The following is a 17,111-nucleotide window of genomic DNA, read 5'->3' on the forward strand; positions in this document are numbered from 1 at the left end:
CTTGGCGGTTTTGAGGCGGACCCCAATGCAGGCTTTCTCAGTGGACACTTCGGAATGGAAAGCGGAGCGTGTTTGGAGAAAGACTTGGAGATTCGCGAGTTGGCCATCGCAACAATCTTGCCAAGTCCGATCAGATTCATCGAGGGGTCAAAGATCGGAACACTCAATCGGCGTGCATTGTTCACGGAGAGAAAAAGGAATCTCAACTCGATCATTTCATCGTCGCGCCTGTCCGACGGGACCCTTCTCTTGCATTTTGTCTCATCTCCAGTCATCGCACTCGAAATGGAGCCGGCGCTGGTGACGTTTAGGCGCCAAGAGGACGCTAGAACAGCTGGCAAGGCTACGAATCAAACGGGCGTTCGTTGGATTTGTGGTTTTGCACAGCTTGTCGCGCCTGCACCGGCTGGCCATGTGCAGAGTGTCTTGGGCGTCTTGGGTGTCTTGTTTTGATGCTCCCCACCGAAAGCAGCCAAACCCCCCACCCATTCTCCTGTCGACAGGCTAATTTGGCTCCCGGTTGCTGTAGTGAAGGCGCTAAAGCCACTTCAAGCAACAGAAAAGCACGGTGTACAACAACACAAAATGTGAGCTGAAGACCCCGTAATCTGCGTATCCAGCGTGAAATGACGACGGGCTGCAACCATCCAGTTTTGGTACTAAGACCCCCCCCAGACCAGACGAGACATATCGAAAACACCTTCTGTCTGCTTTTACACACATCATCGTATTGGCTTTGCAGCTTTTTTTTTGTTTCTACTTCTTCCACTTTCCTTGAGCCGATTTATCTGGGCGACAGCTTGCTACCGAGTAGAATCACAACAATAACGACATCAGCCTTTTCTTCCCCCACAATCGATGCACACGACTCCCAGCCAACATGTCAATGCCGGACCCGGGGGCTTCATCCATCACAGTCGCTGGTAAGTGCCCCGAGCAGCGAGGCTTCGGATGCAGCCGAATCGCAACGACGTAAACATGGATTGACACGCCACCAGTGCGAGTGCGGCCCTTCACCATAAGGGAAGCAGCACAGCTGCATCGGAGTGACGATGGCACAGTATTTCTTGGAGATGGCTCGTTAGCAGGCGTCCCCACACCCAAACTCAAGCAGAGCGGCATCAGACCCGTCATCAAGGTCGTTGACGACAGGTGCTTGTGAGTATTGCCTACATATGCCCATGACCCCCTTCAGAGTAAGAGGAAGACGGTCAAGACTGACAGTGGTGCCTTTGCAGAGTATTCGACCCCCCGAAGACAACCCCGTCCAGAAGTTCTCGAGATCGGTAGTCCCCAATGGCAAGAAAGTCAAGGATCAGGTCTTCGCATTCGACCGCGTCTTTGACGACAACACCACACAATCCGAAGTCTACGAAGGCACGACCAAGAACCTGTTGGACAGTGTGCTCGACGGCTACAATGCCACCGTCTTCGCATACGGCGCCACTGGATGCGGCAAAACACATACCATCACCGGCACGACCCAAATGCCGGGCATCATCTTTCTCACCATGCAGGAATTGTTTGAGAAGATCAGCGAGAGGAGCGACGAGAAGCACACCGAGATAACCTTGTCCTACCTGGAAATCTACAACGAGACAATTCGAGACCTGTTGGTCCCTGGCGGCAGCAAACAAGGCTTGATGCTGAGAGAGGATGCCAACGCAGGCGTGACCGTCTCGGGCCTGACGAGCCATCACCCGAAGGACGTGCAAGAGGTAATGGATATGATCGTGCAGGGAAACGAATGGCGTACAGTATCTCCTACAGAAGCCAATGCGACTTCATCACGATCGCACGCCGTCCTCCAGATCAACGTGGCCCAGAAAGACCGAAACGCCGCTGTGAACGAACCCCATACCATGGCCACACTCAGCATCATCGATCTTGCCGGAAGCGAACGAGCCAGCGCGACCAAAAACCGTGGCGAGCGCCTATTGGAAGGCGCCAACATCAACAAGTCCCTTCTCGCTCTTGGCAGCTGTATCAACGCCCTCTGCGATCCTCGCAAGAAAAATCACGTCCCGTACCGAAACAGCAAACTGACGCGTCTGCTCAAGTTCTCCCTCGGAGGCAACTGCAAGACGGTGATGATTGTGTGTGTCAGCCCCTCGAGTGTGCATTTCGACGAGACCCAAAACACCCTGCGCTATGCCAACCGCGCCAAGAACATCCAAACCAAGGTGACGAGGAATGTATTCAACGTCAACCGTCACGTCAAGGACTTCTTGGTCAAGATTGACGAGCAAATGGCTATGATCAACGACCTCAGAGCTCAGCAAAAGGATGCCGAGAAGATCTGCTTTGCCAAGTTCCAGAAACAGCTCGAGAAGAGGGACGTGTCGGCCCGAGAAGGCATACAGCGAATTCGCCTTGCTTACGAAAACTCAGCTACGGAAAGACAAGATAAGGTCAACCACCTGAAGAAACTTCGATGCATCGAGAGGCGAATCGGTCTTCTATCCTCCTGGATAGCGGCCTTTGACACCGTCTGCGACGCCAAGGAGGACGAGGAGTGCATGCCAGCCAACCTGGCGGCGATGCGAAAGACGGCGCAAGGAATCCTGCTTGAGCTCGAGAACAGCCGGCACCACCTGCATCAGAAGCTGGAGAAGACGAATTGGGAGCGTGCTATCGACACAGCTCTGCAACACAGCATCACCCAGCTCCCAACAAGCAACGGCAACGCCGATACTGGCGAGGTGTCGAGATTGCAGCGCGAGGCCGAGCTTCTCAAGTCAAACTTTGCCCGTGACTCGTACCGCGAAGTGTTGGAGCAGGACAAGGCCGGAGACGCCGGTATGATGCAAGTTCTGCTCACAGCACAGTTCGAGATCATGGCTTCGCTATCCGAGACGATGCATATGGATGAACAGGAGGCTATTACCCACGCGAAGTCCATCATCAACCGTCTACTAGATACTGGCTTCTCGGCTGCTTCGCATATAGTCAAGCCGGAGGGCGGCAAGATGCCTGTGGAGAGGTTTTCCCCGTCCAAACGTGGAACGCCCAAGCGCAAGAAGGCGGCCAACGCGATGTCAGATCTCGGCAACCCTATCCCCATCCCAGCTTTAACAGCCGTCATCGAAGAGCAGCCTTCTCCAGTCAGGAGGTCACCGCGACGTCGCAAGGCGGTTAATCCTGGAAAGGGCGTATCTTTCACTCCCGTGAAGAAAAAGGCACCACGCGGAGTGCGATGGCGAGATGATGATAGTGAACAAGGCACTCTGGCCGACTTCGAGAAGACGCCTAAGAAGTTTGACATCAGCCCGGAGCAGCCGTCGCCCGAGAAGAGTATTCCTCCTCCCGTTGCCTCGGCTTACCTGGAGAGCCTGTCTACCGATGATAAGAACGGGTCTGCCGATGACTCCAGCCCCTCCCTGCTCGGACCTGAGATCTCATCATTGCCCCTCGCAAAACCTAACCGGTTTCAAGCGGGCTTCTTGTCAAAGACTCGGACCTCCAGCATCGGCACACTCGGTGGCTCGCCAGTAGCCCCGAAGTTGTCGTTGAGCTTGGCCCCTTCTGTTGACGGCCGGACCAGTCCGCTTCGGGATCTCTCGCAATCTGCTAACATCATTTCGCCCCCGAATTACCGTCGCACATCCGTCTCGCCAAAGCCTTCCTTACTCCCCCACACCTTCGTTCGTGACCAGCTCACCGTCGAACAATGAGAACCGCCCGCCCTCCAACGCTAATTCCGATTCGGAGACCAGCGCTCTCATCGACACAACCAAGCTCCGATCGGCTCTCCATGCCACCAAGCGCCGTGACCGTCTCTCGATCGGCCCCACCTCAAACGCGAGGCGCGTGTCCTCAATCGGGTCTCTGTCTGGCTCCTCCAGCAAGCCCACGGGCGCGTACACGGGGCCCCTGGCCTCGGCCACGAATGGCATCAGCCGGCTGCGGCGCGGCAGTGCCGAGCACCGTAGGAGCCCGCCCATCACGTGCTCGCCCACCGACATGAGCCAAAGCAGTAGGGATAGAGCCTTTACGCCCGGCCAGGCGCGGCGTATGGGCTTCAGCAGCAGCCTGCGTGGGGCGGCGGCGGCAACGAGAAGGGACACGGCGGCAGCCCCAATAGCGAGAAGACGGGCCGCGGCGGCCGGGAGCGGGATGCGTCCGTCGACGCCAACAAGAGCCGTAGGATCACTATTGGTGGTGGCTCCTCAATGCTGGCGGGAGCGGCACGCAAGGACCGTGGCGGCGTCATCTGGCGGTAATGGTGACTTTCCAGGTACATATACCCCCGTCACTGTTAGTGTGTAATGGTTGTAACGAATGGATTGGCGTTTTTACTCTGTGTACAATCTTGGTGCTGTTTTTCGGGCTTGTCCAAATTGTATGGATGGCGGTCTTTCCCCTTTCCTCTTCAAGGTTAGAGAACTGGTTGGTGTTGGAACTTTGCATGGAGTTGCCGGCTTTTCTATAATCTTTGTACTCCTCTTTTGAGGTTCCCACGCTTTTTCGTGTTTGGTGGCAGACACATTGCGTATACCGCTGGTTGTCATTGTCGTCATCTTCAATGTCATTGTCGATACCAATCCATTGGAGTGGCTGTTCATATTTTACTACTTCCTGTATACACGTTTTACCCCCTCGCGTTTTGGGGCCTTTTGTACCGCTCTGCGCGGCCGGAAAGGAGAAGACTTCTAGGTCACGTACGATAATGGCATATGATATATCGCTTGTCTCGAATGTTCGCCGTTGTCGGTGCTTTGCTTGTGATATTTGCCACTTGTTGATCGTGTCGCTGTTCTTATCAGCGTGATGTATAGAGACTGAGAGACGGGAAAGAAACAGCTGACAAGCAGCAGTTACGTAAATCATTGCCATTGCATGAAACTGGTCTCCCGCCCGTGCTCCCTGAACGCCATGTCCGCACAATCTTATGATGTTGTGCACATTTCCTACTTCTTACTTAAAACGTAATGTACGAGTAAACATGCTCTACATCGCATCCTTTCAACCCCACTATCAATCATATCATATCATCATTGTATATCTATCTGCCACGCCCATCCTCCGTGACTCCCCCAAACTTGACACTCTTCCTCCGCTCGCGATCCGTACGATCGGGTTTAACCCCACCGCCATTTGCGGCGGCACCGGCGGCACCAGCGCCAAACCCGCCCCCTCCACCCGACGTCGTGGGCGCGGACTCGGTATGATTATGGCTGGTGTTATTGCTATAATTGGCGTTGAAAGCCGTTGCGAGATGGCTCGTCACGCGCCCAGGGCTAGAGCTGAGCACGCTCATAATGCCCCCGCCCGTGGACCGGTTCTGGCCATGATGGCCCGACGACAAGCGATCTGGTTCGTTTTCTCCTCCTCCGCCGCCGCCCCGGCCAGTGAAGGCGAGCGCCAAAGCCTCCCGCACGCCCTCGACTGCGCGGCTCTGCGTCACCTCGACAATGTCGCTGCGGACGCCGCCGACGACGGCCGGCGCCGAACCCGCGTATGGCTCGAATACCACCGTGTTGGACGCTGCCGTGCTGTGTCGCCGCGACGACGACGTGGAGGAGGTCGTACCGTGCTCGCCGCCGACCCCGGCGGCTTGCTGTTGCCGCTGCAGTGCTGCGGGGGCGAGTGGCGTGCCGGCCCGCGTCTGCTCCCGCACGGCGCGGCCCAGCTCCTCGGCCTTGCCGATGTTGGTCTCGTTGCGCCATTTACCAGGCAGGCAGGCGTGGCCGCAGCCGTCGAGGGGCAGCAGCCGTCGCTGTAGGTCTCGGGGACGGCCGTGTCGTGGGACGGCAGCAGGGACATCATGTTATGGCCATAGCTGCTCCCACCACCACCACCGCCACTGCCACCGGGAGTTGAGGTGCCGCTAGTGGTGCCGGCGCGCTGCCTGCTGTAATTGTTGGGTGGTGATGTAGGAGGTGTAACGGGGGCGTGCCATCCCTGGATGCATGTAGCGTGTCCACCGTGGGCGCAGCCGGGACAGTACCACCATGTCGCCAGAACCGTATCGTCTTCGGCGTTCGCAGTGCGGGCCAGGGCCTCGGCGATGGGCACAGGAGTCAGCGCAGCCGCCGTGGCGTCACGGTGGCCGCAGATGGCGCAGGGAGCCATGGTCGCTCTGCAGCGCTCGCATTTCCAGATGGCGGCTGAACTGGGCATACTGGCACCCGACCGGTCGATCTCGCGCGGCTTGTGGCACTGCGAGCACGTGAAACCCACGTTACCGCGCTGCTGAGCCCGATTGAAGATGGTCGTGTAGTTGTCACCCCAGACGTCAATGCCGTCGGGCCAGTCGCGCACGCAAAGGTTGCGCAGGAGCGCAGCCTCGACGAAGAGCTTCTGGCTCATGAGTCTTTGATGATGGTGGTAGAGGATTGCTGTGGCCTGTCCTTCATCGATAATTTCGTCGGGTACTAGCGGCTTCAACAGCAGGATCATAGCTGATGCGTTGAGCGCGGAATGCTGCGCTTCGAACTCGAGTGCCCGCGACAGCAGTTTGTAAGGGTCTAGCGGGGGCAGCACGGCATGAGACTTGGGGTTGGCGTCGGAAAGCAGAGGAAAGGGGAAATCGGGATCGTTTGGCCATGGCATGAAATCTGTTTCTATGATGGTTTTGGAGGTCTGCTCTTCCGGTCTCCCCAACGCGACACGCTCGTTCGATGTCTTGCGGGGTGACATGGATCGCATCACCTCCAGTCTCGGCGCCGGATGTTCAATGGGATGTTGTGATGCTTCGTGGGATATGTGGGGTGAGTAATCGCTCTCGAGGCTATCAGCAGTCGTCTGAGAGATCATGAAAATCTCGCTGAGGTCGGAGTCCTGCCTGACCGGTGCGCGGGGAAGGGTGTGCTTCTTTTGGTCGGGCGATGCTTCCAGTTGCCTGCCCCGTATGCGGCTTTCATATTCCTCTTCTGGGGTTGAACGAAATCCAGAGCCTGAACCACTCTTGGGCTGCCCCCTGGAAACCAGCGTCGGATTTTGTGAGTAAGAAGAAACGGACACATCACTTGCTTCGTGACTTGTGTCTGACACAGAGAAGATCTGCGCAAAGCTTTCGTCGGAATCATGCCGGCCCACGGCCATACGTTGCCTAGTATTTGGGGTCTTGGGTCCAACATAGTCTAGCGACAATGGCTCCCTCTTCTTGGGCATGTCTATGGCTTTCGGCAGTACGTCTACGGCTTCCATGTCGTAGAAATCGTAGCCTTCAGTGCTCGAAATTTGGCTGTCGTGCGAGACTACAGACAGCGGTGCCGAATCGAGGCGTTTACGCCCACCTGTCTCTGTGTCGGGCTGACCTGAATTGAGCAGGCTTGCGTTTAGATTCGGGGGAGGGTAAAGCTCTCCACCTCCTGAACTGGAGTCAACGTCTGACCCGAGGACCGAAACTGGTGTTGCTCCTCCGGAACACTGTCATCTACTGGTCGAGCCAGTGGTGTAGCCGCATTCGATTCGCTTTCAATTTCCTCGGCTAAGAGGGGTTTCTTCAACGTTTGTCGACTCTCCTGCGAGGAGACCGAAGTGGCTCTTCTCGGCGAGGCTTCACCACTTACTTTTAGTTGTGGCATATTTCCAAACTTATTTAGGTTGGCTTTCGAATCCGACTTTTCAAGGAGCCCGAATGTTTTCGAGCTCTTACGTCGTGTTGTACGCATCTCGAGATGATACTCAGACCTTCGGGTGAGCAGCAGGCCCATTGCATATGCTAATATTCTCCAAGTCTGGGCAAGTCGAAATTGGCTGACCATCTCTGCTGCTCGGGCATAATGATCCATAATACTTGCAACTCTTTCATTCAGAGGCCGTCCGTCTTCGATGGAGGGAAGGCCCTTTTCCAGGGCATCAAGATAATGAGACGATAGATACTGATATACGGCTGTTTTGGAAGCCACCGGCACACGGCCAATCGCCATGATTTGTTGGGGCTTAAAGGTTCCTGTTAAGTTGACAGCCTGCTCAAGTGAGATGATGGGCTCCTCTGTACCAGTGCCAGACGGTGGCGTGGTGCTATAAGTCTGTGCAGAGCGCACGCTAGGCCGTCGCATTCTCCCTGAGCGCTTCCGGGGGCCAAGGAAGCTTCCGACAACGTCATCTTCCGAATCGCTTCGGCTTGCGCTCAGCATCTGACCAGACGGGCTGGTACCTAACGACGGAGTCGTAGAGACATCGGGTACAGCTGTCGAAGGGCGGGGTCTTGGGGGGTGTGCTCTTTCGTCCAGCATCATAACTACATCACCAGATGGGGAAAAATCGACACTTGAAAGGGGTTGCCTGTCCATGACTTTGGGAGCAAACGCGACGTCGCACTGGGAAAAGAGCCCATCTAGACCGGCGGTCCAGAGAAGATCTTGGTCATGCCAGAGCAGGGCGCTTGGAGACATATCGAACCTGTCAATTTCCTTGTACGGCATTGTAGGACGGCCAAGGTCCCAGATATGCACGGCGGAAATGCCATATTTCTTGCCGTGTCCACTATCACCATATGACACGGCAACCTGGGCTCCTCGTTTTGCTTGTGCTGTGGCAGACCATAATGGCGGCCGCCATGAGACAACATTGACGGGCGCCGGCATCGAGATACTCCATTTTGCCCTCTGTTTCCTCTCGGCTGTTGTAGACATATCCCAAACGTAACATTTCCTGTCAAAACCGCCGCTGACTAAATGGTTTCCATCTGGGTGCCAGGAGATAGACGAGGTGCCCCGCGGTGAAGCATGAGCGTTGATTCTTAGAAGCGGAGCATTCGCCTTCTTGACGTCCCATTTCAGGATGGCCCCCGAGTCTGTGGCACATGCGAAGATCAAGCCGTCCTTGGGACACCATTTGATATCCCGAATTCCTTCCGAATTACCCTGGAAAGCTTTGAAAGCGCGAAACGTAAGTTGCCCATTTCTGTTTGTTTGAGGGCTGCGCACATCGAAAAGCCTCACAATGCCCTCTTGGCCTCCCGACAGCAAAAGGGTATTCTTGTGGGGGTTGGTATCTAGTTTGTTTATCTGGCGCGACTCCTCCTGTGTCTGGATGACATCCAAAACAGTGCCACCTGGTGTCGCAGAGCCAAGACGACTGACATTGTACTGGAAGATCTGGCCGCTGGCGCAAGCCGTGAATATGGTGGGCTCTCCCTCATGGTTAGAGGACCATTTTACATCTTTGATAGCCAGCTGATTTCCCAGACTGGCGGACCGGTTGGCTTGCTGAGCCTGGATGTAAGCTCGGAGATCCACCCCCTCTCGAACATGGAGCCCGTCGATGTGTATGGTTTTGAGGATGTCGCGACCACCAAGGACAGCCAGACGACCGTCAGCGGATCGATCGAGACAGACTATGGGCTGTGATGCCTGATAAACGACATTCTGGGATTGGTTCGGGCGATACGAGGTCGGGAGCGGCGAGCTGGTCGGGCCTAGGTTGCTGTTATCGTTGGCCGTGGATTCGCTCTGGGGACGGCCGAGCAAGCGGCGCATGATCTTAGAGGAGCCCTGGTTGTACATATCGATGGTAGTTGGCTATCCAAGCCGACATGAACGGCCGAGACGCTTCATGGTTTTCGCAGGCGGGAAAGACGGCGCGGTGGGCGAGAAGCGTCCTTCAGCCCTCGAATACCATTATTGCACCCGATCGCGGCGGGGAGTTCACGGAAGATCAAGCTGCGGCGCACAACGAGCTGAGAAACAAGTGATATAGTCTGTGGATACAATCTGTTTCTTGGTATGACAGCGGTGCTTTGCGACTGTCGCCAAGATGTCGAAGGGGGTTGCAGCGTGTTGCAGAGCTCTAATGTCGGGTGGTCATCATGCAGGACCGTCTTTCGTGGAATATCCCGAGGTACGTTCCTAGCGCTGACTGATAGCTGAGCTTCCATATTCTGGTGATCGTACCTACAGCCTGCAGCATGTATACATTTAATACAACCATGTACGTATTCTGCCGCTTACGCCCGCCAAGGTCCACTGAACCACTGGGGTAAATGTGCTACAGGGGTTACTCCAATTGGTGATGACGTTGCTTTGGGGGCAGCTGTCAATCGTTTAGGCGATGCGTCCAGCGACAGGACAGCCAGAGCTAGCTCACAATACCAGGCGTTCTGGGCCTCACTTCATCCCACCTTGACATTCTGTTCCAACCGTGACATGGCTCAGACTTCGACACGTCAGCAGCAGCAGCAGCAGCAGCAGCAGCAGAGTTAGGCGGTGATTGTTTGCTTGGGTTCGTCGTATCATTGCCAGAAGACATCAATTGCACAGAATCCCAACACCTGCTTTCTTACCCAGCGAAGGAATGCGTTTGCTGTCTGGCGCCGCAGCGTGCTCACCGGCAACATGTCTTTTTCTAGAGAATCGACCCGGCCTTTGTTGACGCCCCAGAATCGCCGATTGCGCCATCTTCATGGCATCTACCTGAGAAACTTGGCCTTTGAGCGGCACCCATTGAAAACAACCGACGACGCCGATCTCAGCAGAGGCTCCCCAAACAAGCTTGACGCCCTTAAGCATGCGCCCCAGCTTCATCACTCTGCCTCTTCCGACACTCTTAGCCATCGACCCCCTAAACCTCGGCGGCGGAGTACAAATCTCGCCAACAAGAGTCCTGTCACGCGCCAAAAGCACCTGGAGCTAGCTATCGACAGCAGGGCTGCAGATGTCTTCTTCTCCCTGCATGTCCAGGGTGTTGACGATCCCATCTACATCAGTGAAGTGGGAACGCGATCAACGGTACGTGATTCTCAAGATGGCCCATGTTCAACTACAGGAATTGCCAGTTACTAATGTTTCTGGTGGCTAGAACTTTGACTTCAGCTTCTTCGAGCTTTCGCAAGCTGATCCCCAAATCTCTCGATCCTCCCAAGTAGTCGTCAAAGTTTGGGCACAGCGACGCGGAGAGTGGCTGCTACTGGTCGAGGAATCTGTCGACCTTCGCCAGCTCAACTTCATCGGCACGCTGATAAACCATCAGTTCCCGCCCAACTGCCTCGTCTTCCACCTCATTGATGGCGTCTACACCCTCGAGCTCCCGAGCAGAGTCCCCGAGCCGAAGAAAGGCCCTACCTTGCCCTCCTCCTCATATAATGCTTTGATGAAGCTCTCAAACCTCGAAGCCTCTATACAAGATGCTCTTGCTACATGCGAATCGGTGACTGGTCAGATCACCACAGCGTTGGAGCAAATACCCCCGGACGCCGTCCCGGAAGAGGAAGCAAAGGTGAAACTGGTTAACAAGGCTCTAGCCACACAGCAGCGGAAAATGCGAGCCGCCGAGGCCCGCCGCGACCAGCTCAAGGCCTCCATCGATGCCCGTCGGATCGCCATCATTGAGGGCCGTGCCGCCCAGGAGAACGTCGCCCAAGATGTCGAGCATGCCTCTGCCAAGTTACCCGCGTCGCGCGATGCCATCTCTCTGACCGAAGATTTAATTCGAGGCCAGCGTCGGCGCATTTGCGAAGACCTTACCCACGTCTTCCCCATCACACCCATACCCTCGGGCGCCCCTCTTGCTTTCCAGATCTGCGGCCTACCGCTACCCAACACCAATTATGACCCCACGTCGTCCACCGCCTCAGAGGACGCGTTGTCTGCGGCGCTAGGCTACGTGGCCCAACTCACCAACCTACTGCAGTTCTACCTTTCGGTGCCCATACCGTATCCCATTTGTTTGTACGGGTCGCGAAGCAGCATCCGGGATGATATCTCGCAGATAGCAGATACGCAGCGGTCTTTCCCCCTCTTCCTGCGCGGCGGCGCCACCGCGCAGTACCGCTTCGAGTACGGTTGGTTCCTTCTGAACAAGGACATCGAGGCCTTGTGCGTTAGTACCGGTCTGAAGGTCGTCGACATTCGCCACACGTTGCCCAATCTCAAGTACCTCCTGTACGTGTGCAGTGCGGGAACGGACGAGCTCCCCGAGCGCAAGCGTGGCGGCATACGCGGTCTCTTCGCTGGCAAGCTTAAGGGTCGCATGAGCGTGGACGACATGGGCGGTAGCAGCGCCGGCGGCAGCCGTAGGGGCAGTACAGAGAGCGACGCGGCCACGAAGCAGCGCGAGGAGCTTAGGAAGGCTCTTGACGGTGGACAACGTGGAGGTACAGGAGGAGATGGCAACTTGGGGGTTGGAGGCACGCCTAAGAGAGCGCCGAGCCCGCGTTCCGTGGAGGTGCCGCCTTATGAGGAGGGCCTTCGGGTCACGCTGCGAACCAAGGGACTGCGAGAGAATATGGTTCAATGAGAAAGAGTGATTGGCTGTGAGGCCTAGCGACTAGAAGACCTCTGGAGAGCGGTTTGGCGGGTTTCTCCTTTGCAGACTTCGCAGAAACTCGAGACAAGGTGCTTGTGGGGAGTTTCTACGGCGAAAGCACAATGCGGTGTTGCGCATTTAGCGTTGATTTCTGTGATACCCCGTGTATAAGTTGAATATAAAACAGCAAAGTAATGCATTGTTTCAGTTCATATGACTGACAGAGCATATTGCTGATCGATCATTCATTCTTTCAGTTTCGTAATATGCATCCATACCTCTCAGCCCGTCATATTATCCTGGAGTCTATCCGTTATAGATTTAACTCTGGGAATACTCGGTTCAAACCAAACTTTTTTTTGGATAGATACGTTTCTCCGTTTCTACTATTTTAGTATACACAAATCTGACCCGACAGCGGTATATGAGGCATCTCCGATAGTATGTCTGCGTTAATATCTTTCAACCCCTCCCGTTTCCCTTCTTTCCCTAAAGAACTGTTTGGCATCCATTCTATACTCAAACTGCTAGAGGACGCATGTTAGTCAAGAATAACCAGAAAAACAAGTTTCCTCAACATTGCCAAGGGGCTGTCACCACTGGGAGTAGGGTGAGGTTGAATGGGCAACACTGTCATTTGAATACAACGAGCCGGACTTCCACCCCGCTAGGAAGTGAAAGAACAACATGGCACATGAGCAAGCGGAACAAAGGACGCTCATGCTCAGGGAGCTGAGATGCCGATCCATCTACATGCCCAGATACAGCGGCATGATGTGCATTAGAGACTCGATTCCCAGCGCTCGGACCTCACCACTGCGGCCCCCCCCGACAGTGAATTCACCTCGTCGTTGGGCCGTCTGAACCAGTTCCCACCCGAGATCATGTTGATGACCATGCGCCAGCTGGACCTGCAGAGTCTCTCCCGCCTGTCGCGCGTTTCCTACCAGGGCCACGGCTTCGTGCTGTGGTGTCCCGAGTACCAGGACCTGCTCACATTCGAACCCAAGACTATTGAGGCGCTTCGCCGCTCGCACATACTGGACCTTCATGCGGTGGTCGACCTATACCGGGTGTTTCGGACGGTCGGGTGTGATTTCTGTGTCGAGCGGGGGCCCTTCTTGTTCCTCCCCACCGCCCAGCGCTGCTGTATGGGCTGTCTCAAGCACCACCCGGCCCTGCGGTTGATGACGGTCGGCCAGGCCAAGAAATGGTACGGGCTCACCAAGAAGCAAGTCGAGGAGAACCTACGTGTTGTTCACGTCAGCGCCCACAACGTCCTACTCGATGGTTTCCACCGTCATGCGGACACGGCTTTCGATAACTTCTACCCGAACCACGGGAAGGGGTTGATCGCGGCGAGGGCGCGAGACCTGGCGATTGCGGTGCACGGCTCGGCTAAGAGGGCCTACAGGAATGTCAGGACCAAGGTCTCTAAGAAGGGTATGATCGACAAACGAGACGCGTGGGAGGCGGCCTACTGGCACGGCGGACATCTGCGCGCGCCAGACTACGACGTCTTGGCCATCTCGGGCGTTGAGTGGAACTACTACTGGAGTCGGCCCCACGACCAGTACTCGGAAAAGTACACGCTCATGGCGACATTACCATTCCAGACCCTGAAGCTGGAGGCGGGGCGGAAGAGTTTGGAGCCAGCGCCACTCTGGTGCCGGGCCTGCCAGACGGCCCGGGCCTGGTTTGAGGACTATCGCGGAGGCGAGGACGACGAAGTCCGACTCCATGGGGACCTGCAAGGCATCAGGAAGTGCATACCTAAGCACTTCCGAAACGACAGATATTCGGCGCACAGAACCCTATTTCGTCTGGCAGACACGGCTCGGTCCACTCAAGACTTCGTTCGGCACGCAGTAGTCTGTCCGGGCTCAGTCAAGACAATGCGCTGGTATAAGGAGCATACCGATGTTCTTGATGGAGTTGATGTGCCAGATGTGAACGAGGTGTGAAAGCGATTGGGCAGATGCATGTAAGCGAACAAAGCCAGCAATCAGCCATTTCAAAAATACATAGACAATACTATCTCTCCCCCTGTTCATGTGGCTTGCATATGGCTGGATGGTGACCTGGCTGTTTTCCATGCATGCAGGCGCGTTCTCGACCACATAAAGTAGGTGATTCATTGCATGCAGCGAGCCAACCCGGCGTAGGCTCCCCTCCTTCTTCCCCACGTCCTGGTGGGGGGAACGGGGAAGGACCCTCGTTGTTTGCGAGAGAGAAAAAGGAAGCAATTGGAGCCCGGATCGCTGCTCAACACTGCATTATCAACAGTAACGTGATGGTCGGGTTACGTCAAACCCTCTTGCTTCTTCCTTGGGAGCGCACTCCCCATTGGTCACATCTCAGCTGGTCGGTCATGCCGAGTCAGCTGCTGAACATGCACGAAATCGCAAAAGGAGATCCAAGACACGACATCCCGCTCTGGACCTTCACTGGCAAAGCAATCCAAGCAACCCGAGCCAACGATCGGATGCTCTTCCGTACAGTCCTGTACAAGAATGACTTGGCCACGATCAAGCGCTGGCTGGGGATACGGGCCAGCCGACATCGATCCGGAGCATTTCCCCCTTGCAAGTTTGCTTGAGGGTGCTGTATATGTAAAGCACAACAAATGCTGTTTTCCATCTCTCCCGCTTTGGTTGACAATCAATCCGTCGAATCTCACTCTTTCCGTCAAAAGATTGAATCACTCTTGGTCATCCGTGGTATCAACTGACCGATATATAAAGATCGAAAGTATGCAAGGCATGTAAGCACATAGGAGAGGGAGCTTTGTTGAATCATTCTGGGTCGTGACATCTCATTCGATACAGATTCAGCTTGGAAAGGTGTGTTGACTGAGTGTTGTTCGACCTTCTTGACCAGCCTTGACACCGTTTAATGGATGAAAGGCACCGATAAAAGATCCCTCATGTCGAGAAAGAAGTCAGGGACCTCCCACCCAACCTCAATTGCCACCCATATACCAAGTACCCCTTACGAACCCAAGACAACTTTAGTCCACGTTAACCCTTATATCAATTGAGATGGCCACCACTACGAACGTTACCACACAGCAACGGTACGAACCAGAGGTTTGGTTGACACGGTTGCCTCGTTTCTGCGGAAGATTTGGCAAAGAAGGCACCAACACCCAACCTTCCCCCACGGCCGCGCCTCTACACACCCAGATATGCGAGGATGGGTACTCCGTGGTCAAGCCGGGGGACATGTACCGCCTCGATGAACGGAGCCCAGGGAGACGCGAGCCCCGATTCCCGGGACTGCACAACCTGCACGACTCCGTCATCGACCGAACGAGAAACCCTCCCTCTACGCAAGAGATCATGTTCGACACCATCAAGAGACGGCGCGCAAGGATGTGGGACCAGGTATCCTATGCCGTCCGCGCCGCTCTGCAGGAGATCCCCCGCGGCTCCCACGTCGCCGTCGTCTCCAACAGCGGCGCTATGTCTGGCAAGCTGGCTGACAAGCTCGAGCAATCTCCGCCGGCCGCCATGATCCCGGGCGCGACGGTGGGTCTGTTGTTCGTCGCCGAGTTCCGCGACGAGCGCACATCAGGCATCCATCCGGGCTGGCGCCAGATCGCCTGCCCGATCAGCGCCGACGAGGGCAGGCTCATAGCCGGGCTCCGGCTGCTGCCCGCCGTCGTCACGGGGCGGCCCGATCTGACCTTTACTATCACTAACCTGACGTACCCGACTATCCAGCCCAGGTATCGCGACATCGTCCACAAAGCCTATAAGGAGGGCCTCCTGAAGTATGGATCGGTGCTGAACTCCTGGAAGCCGACCAACCTGGGCTGCTTCTTCCATCCGGGCTGCCTCTGGAGCGAAGACTATGACGTCATCAAGCGTAGTTTCGCCTGCGATGGCGATCTGTACGGCTGGGATGAGGCGGTCCTGTACACGCGGGACCCGGTCGCTGTGATTGCGCCATGTGATACACATACCGAGAAGCCGCGGAGGCGGTTCAACTACTGGTACGAAAGCACGGTTCTCCGGCATGTTAAATGGCTGCAGCTCGACGAGAAGGGCCAGCTACGTGGCGAGAGGGTGCCGGAGACAAGGAGAGCTGACGTGATCCGCTGGGACGAGAATGGCATCCCAGGGGGCCTCCTAGTTAATTAGTTAGCTCTGTGTTTCGCCGTCCTTACTGAGGTTGTCCAAGTACGACCAAATATCGATATTGATTACTACTAGCGAATGAATAGCAAACGCTATAGCGTGCTATATTATGAGAAACGAACGTGGAAATCCTTTAATGACTGTGTTCACCGTGAATCCCAAGAATGTCGCTTTCCCTGTCCCTGGCACATATCCTCTTTAAACCCCCTTTAATCTATGTCTCTTACTTGATCTCTTTCTGTCCTTCAGTGTCGGTCCGGGGAGCATATCTATAGAAGAATCCCCAAGATTTCGCCTGTCTTAAATTAGGGCTAGAAGGGTATCATATCGTCAGCATGGCCAATACCAGGTGCGCTCATGGGTGTCGCCGACAGGGTCACCGTCTCCATACTCGTGAGTGTCACCAATGCTAGACTCGTCAGAGCTGTCAACATAACCACCGCCTATAGGCTCACCAGGGTCGTCATTGCTAGCATTCGTTCTTCGATTTTCTTCGCTATCCCAAAATATGGGCTTAAACATCTTTCTTTTCTCGTGGAGGATACAACCATGAAGGCATTCTCGACATTTTCGGGAACTTTGTTCCCTACAAACGATAAATAGTCGTCCCCTCGCCCCATGGTGCTGACTGTATCCCATGCAGCCAGGACCTTGATCTTCACAAGGTCTCCTTCCTGATGATTATGAAGGAAGTTGTCCAATGCCCACCTCGTTTTTTGGAGACTTCTGTAAGCTTCTGGCCCCCTATCTTCAGCTACCCCTGCGGCTGGTTTG

The 17,111-nt window shown here is 55.4% G+C and overlaps 5 protein-coding genes across 5 annotated transcripts; 4 read left to right on the forward strand and 1 right to left on the reverse strand.

The window, feature by feature from the left end:
- Positions 1–880: 880 nt before the first annotated feature.
- On the forward strand, positions 881–4,223 carry PG998_008114 (kinesin-like protein Klp5; the record flags this gene model as incomplete). Its single annotated transcript, XM_066874930.1, has 5 exons — positions 881–923; positions 999–1,158; positions 1,241–3,644; positions 3,712–3,928; positions 4,006–4,223. 5 exons carry the CDS (start codon positions 881–883, stop codon positions 4,221–4,223), a joined length of 3,042 nt encoding a protein of 1,013 aa, XP_066730875.1.
- Positions 4,224–5,005: 782 nt separating this feature from the next.
- PG998_008115 (uncharacterized protein) lies at positions 5,006–9,458 on the reverse strand (the record flags this gene model as incomplete). Its single annotated transcript, XM_066874931.1, has 3 exons — positions 5,006–5,608; positions 5,674–7,374; positions 7,518–9,458. 3 exons carry the CDS (start codon positions 9,456–9,458, stop codon positions 5,006–5,008), a joined length of 4,245 nt encoding a protein of 1,414 aa, XP_066730876.1.
- Positions 9,459–10,286: 828 nt separating this feature from the next.
- On the forward strand, positions 10,287–12,186 carry PG998_008116 (uv radiation resistance protein; the record flags this gene model as incomplete). The annotated part of the gene is made up of 2 exons (XM_066874932.1): positions 10,287–10,679; positions 10,750–12,186. 2 exons carry the CDS (start codon positions 10,287–10,289, stop codon positions 12,184–12,186), a joined length of 1,830 nt encoding a protein of 609 aa, XP_066730877.1.
- A 696-nt stretch (positions 12,187–12,882) lies between these two features.
- Positions 12,883–14,159, forward strand: PG998_008117 (uncharacterized protein; the record flags this gene model as incomplete). Its single annotated transcript, XM_066874933.1, has 2 exons — positions 12,883–12,971; positions 13,031–14,159. The coding sequence occupies 2 exons, from the start codon at positions 12,883–12,885 to the stop codon at positions 14,157–14,159; spliced, it is 1,218 nt and encodes a 405-aa protein (XP_066730878.1).
- A 1,077-nt stretch (positions 14,160–15,236) lies between these two features.
- On the forward strand, positions 15,237–16,340 carry PG998_008118 (uncharacterized protein; the record flags this gene model as incomplete). The annotated part of the gene is made up of 1 exon (XM_066874934.1): positions 15,237–16,340. The coding sequence occupies one exon, from the start codon at positions 15,237–15,239 to the stop codon at positions 16,338–16,340; it is 1,104 nt and encodes a 367-aa protein (XP_066730879.1).
- Positions 16,341–17,111: the final 771 nt, after the last annotated feature.

The sequence above is a fragment of the Apiospora kogelbergensis genome (assembly GCF_038363985.1).
Source record: "Apiospora kogelbergensis strain CBS 113332 chromosome Unknown utg000005l_segment0_segment0, whole genome shotgun sequence".
In the NCBI taxonomy this organism is placed as follows: Eukaryota; Fungi; Ascomycota; class Sordariomycetes; order Amphisphaeriales; family Apiosporaceae; genus Apiospora; species Apiospora kogelbergensis.